This window comes from Gavialis gangeticus, unplaced genomic scaffold (genome assembly GCF_001723915.1).
Source record: "Gavialis gangeticus isolate Ggan-Ray unplaced genomic scaffold, GavGan_comp1, whole genome shotgun sequence".
NCBI classification, from domain to species: Eukaryota; Metazoa; Chordata; order Crocodylia; family Gavialidae; genus Gavialis; species Gavialis gangeticus.
Window position 1 is genome coordinate 20,670,593 of NW_017728994.1, and position 4,133 is coordinate 20,674,725.

General features: G+C 42.7%; 1 protein-coding gene across 4 annotated transcripts in view; it reads left to right on the forward strand.

The window, feature by feature from the left end:
* Positions 1-4,133, forward strand: part of KCNMA1 (potassium calcium-activated channel subfamily M alpha 1) — a 1,434,006-nt gene that overhangs the window by 1,100,322 nt on the left and 329,551 nt on the right. For all 4 annotated transcript variants that reach the window (XM_019502361.1, XM_019502362.1, XM_019502363.1 and 1 more), the window contains one exon: positions 2,452-2,538. In XM_019502361.1, coding sequence (XP_019357906.1) covers positions 2,452-2,538 — 87 coding nt within the window. The remainder of the gene's footprint in view (positions 1-2,451; positions 2,539-4,133) is intronic.

Consider the following 4,133-nt stretch of genomic DNA (forward strand, 5'->3'; position numbering starts at 1 on the left):
CCAGGATGAATATGAGTTGGCAATGTGATGAAGCCATAGGCAGAGCCAACTGCACCCTGTCATATATCAACAGGGGCATCACTAACAGGGCCAGAGAGGTCTTGCTCCCCCTCTATGCGGCGCTGGTCAGGCCGCAGCTGGAGTACTGTGTCCAGTTCTGGGCGCCGCACTTCAAGAAGGACGTGGAGAACCTGGAGAGGGTCCAGAGGAGGCCACTCGTATGGTTGAGGGCCTCCGTGGCCAGCCCTGTGAGGAGAGGCTGAGGGACCTGAATCTCTTCAGTCTCTGCAAGAGGAGACTGAGGGGGGATCTTGTGGCTGCCTACAACCTTATCAGGGGCCACCAGCAGGGACTCAGGGAAAGTCTGTTCACCAGGGCCCCCCTTGGAGTCACCAGGAACAATGGCCACAAGCTGAGGGAGGGTAGGATTAGGTTCAATATTAGGAAGAACTACTTCGCTGTAAGGGTGCCCAGAGCCTGGACTAGGCTTCCCAGAGAGGTGGTGCTCTCATCTTCCCTGGAGATCTTCAAGAGGAGACTGGATAGGCACCTGGCTGGGGTCTTATGACCCCTGGTACCCCAGTGCTCCTTCCTGTCCATGGCAGGGGGTTGGACTAGATGATCTGTCTAGGTCCCCTCCAACTCATTGATTCTATGATTCTAACAGTCCTCTAATGCCAAGTGCTCTGAAAACTTAGCTCCTAAGTGTCTGAAATTGGGCTCCCAGAGTTAATGGGTAGGGAAAGACTTGATTTTAATCCCCTAGTGTCTTAGGACTACATCTGTGAAATTGGGGTCATAGCATACCCTTATCACACTGGACTTTATGAAAAGAATAAGTATTTGTGAGGCACTCAAATAACTATAATGATGAACATAGTAGAAAAACCATTTAGGAAATAAAAATTCTATCTTCAGAGAGGGACCATTTTTTTCAGCATTGGGAATAAAGCATATTACTGAACAGCTATAAATTGGTGCCACCCATCTTGTGCACTAATAAAGTGGGGTTTCTGGGAGGAAAATATTTTATTAAATTAAAAATTATGATAAAATGTATAACAAGAGACTGAATTAACATTGTATGGGCAGCCTTCAGTCCGATATGTCCTAACTTTTGAACTTCCATATTTTCTCTCAAATTTTTTTACTCGGTGTATTATTTTGTGTGTGTTCACACAATCATGCACATACAGTATATAAAAATATTCTATATTTATGAGCTTTCCAATCTAATAATATAGTAAGTGTGATTGACTAAACATGAAACTTGTATTTTTTCCTCAGAGAATGAAGTCAAAGGTTTTTTGGCCTTTCAGTGTTATCACCTTATGTCCATCCCTATCTGTCTTACCTAGTGATGCATCAGCATCTTTCTTATCAGTGTTTGATAAGCAAACAAGTAGCACAGACAGTCTTTGTTTACTGTAAGTCTCACATGTGCACTACTCCTACTCTTTGATTTAGAAAGATTAAACTTCAAACAATTTTTTTTTTAATGGAAACATCTGACAAGTTTTATTTAGCTTTTTGTCAAGTTAAGAGCTTAGTTATACTATTCTTTGGAGTAAAACATGTTGGAGAATATATATGGTTGCCTGGTATCTCACAAAATTGCCTTAACCAAAGATACTCTGGTGCTAAATCTTTATGACAGTGCACTAGAAATTTTATACGGAGACAGCAGTCAACACAGAGGGTGTTAGTGGCTTATAATTTCCTCCATCAAATGTAGTTGCTCCCATTCTATCAGGGTGGTTGTGTTTCTTTCATTTCTTCCATAGGTTGCATAGTGTTTTGTTTTGTTTTTAAATATTAAATTCATTTTATGTTTTGCTCAGCAATGGTGACTGGTTGTCTTGTACCATTCCCTGGAGTACATGTGCGTATTTATTATAAAGTAATATGATGTATACAGATAGGGGTCCCATTATCTTTTTCTCATTTTAAGAGAAATTGGCACAAAGTTGTATAAAAGGGTTTAGTTTGACAATGACTCTACTGATATGAGGCAGTTGTTTCCTTGGGGATCTCTTCCCTTTTCACCATATCATGAAGCTTTATACTAGTCTGCATGATTAACTAAGAGAGCTAAGCTGCTCAGCTTTACTCATGGTTTTTCCCAGGGATTTTTTGCATTAAGTTGATCATTATGTGATAGCTAGAACTTAAGAAAGCAGCAATGTAAGAGCTGAAATTGTGATATGATTTCAAGGGAACATATATGTTTGTCACAAATTTAAGTTCTGTCTTAATCATAGCATTGTTGATACTGTAGCTCTGGTTTTGGTTGGAAATTTCAAGGAAGAATGGCTTCAAATTTCCTTGCAGCCGTTCCTGACTAGTGGGTCCCCTATAATAGAACAAATATAGACCATTTTGGAGTACTAAGTTAAAATTGATAGAAGCTCATAGATTTGTTTTCTTGTTTGTTTTTGTTTCACTGAGCAGCATATTAATCAATCCGGGAAACCATGTCAAGATTCAAGAAGGTACTTTAGGATTCTTCATTGCAAGTGATGCCAAAGAAGTAAAAAGGTAATTTGTTTGTTATACCTTTTAAAGTGCTTTTATTCTTTGTCACACATCAGTAAGGGTTGAATGAGACCTGCAGGGATTGTCTCTTGTATAGCATCAACGTGTCCTGGCTACAGTAGGAACAGAGAATGCACCTGAACCTTCAGCATCAGACCTAGTAGTTCATCAGTGAAGCTGCACTGGGCTCATCCCCAGTGGCTGTTCTCAAGCCCATGAAGCATTCTTGATGTATCTGGAATGCATCAGTGAGCTTGGAAGGGCAAGACCTGGGCAGGATGTGTTCAGCTCCATCCTTCCTCAGGACCCTATCACTGCAGTAGTATAGACCAGGGCTGTCTGAGTTTTGGCAGCTGGGGGCCACATGCTCTGGGTGCTGTACCAGCAGGGGCTGCACACTGTAGGGGCCACACCAGTGAGGGCCATGGCTTCCCTTAACCTCCTCATCTGCAAGCTCTCCTGGTGCCACGTGAGTGAATGGCTACCTCCTAACCACTATACTGTGCACAAACGTGGGTGACCTCTCCATTGCCACACTACAAGTGGGGGTGTTCCTCCCCGCTCATGCCTCCTTGGCTGTGGGCTCCACCACTGCACAGCACAGCACAGCACAGCACCACAGGCTTCCTCAGCAGTGCAGGCTTCACTGAGCTCTGTTGCTCTGCCCTGTTCCCCTGGACAGGACAGGGGGGAGCCTGGAGATCCCAGAGCCTGGAGACCCCTCCTGGGCTGCATGTACTCTGCACCAGTTGGACAGCCCTGATATAGACAAACCCATAATGAGCCCGATTGTGCCTTCAGATATCTTCTTGCCTCTTACACTGGGCTCTTTTCTACAGCTCAAAATTTACCACCGGAGTCAAATGAATATTTAAAAAATAATTGTGCATCAACTGAAAAATAAAAGATAAGAAGTTAACAAACCTTTCTGAACAGTTGGAGGGGGAAGGAGAGGAATAGACCAGAGGTACTTTAATTGTCCTAGATTTCATAGATTTCATAGACATTAGGGCTGGAAGGGACCTCATAAGATCATCGGGTCCAGCCCCCTGCCCAAGGGGCAGGAAGTCAGCTGGGGTCAGATCACCCCAGCAAGATAAGTATCCAAGCATCTCTTAAAGGTATCAAGAGCATATGCTTGCACCACTTCTGAGGGAGTCTATTCCAGACTCTGAAGACTCGGACAGTAAATAAAGCTACTCTAACAGAGAACAGGGTAATTAGTTGTTCTTTGGGTTTAACTCTTTAAAGTAAATTCCTATTTACAGTGGGCTGGTTTAGGCATCCCGGCTATTATTTGATGGGGGCAAAATAGATCATATGTATTTGGTGATCATGTTTAGTGATCAGTGGTATAACATTTATCTTTTTGTCTCTTTGTATTAGAACTATACATGCTGCAGCAGCATAGCAAGGAACCAAACAACAATAAAGCAGTATTTCCCAAATCTACCAATTTATCAGGCTAGGTAGTATGTATATCTGAGAGGTTTAGAGCAAGGGTTGGCAGTGTTTTTGAGCAGAGTGCCAAAAACACCAACAACTTTGACTTGTAAGATGTTGGCATGCCAGAGGAGGATGTATTTTTAAAAACCTAA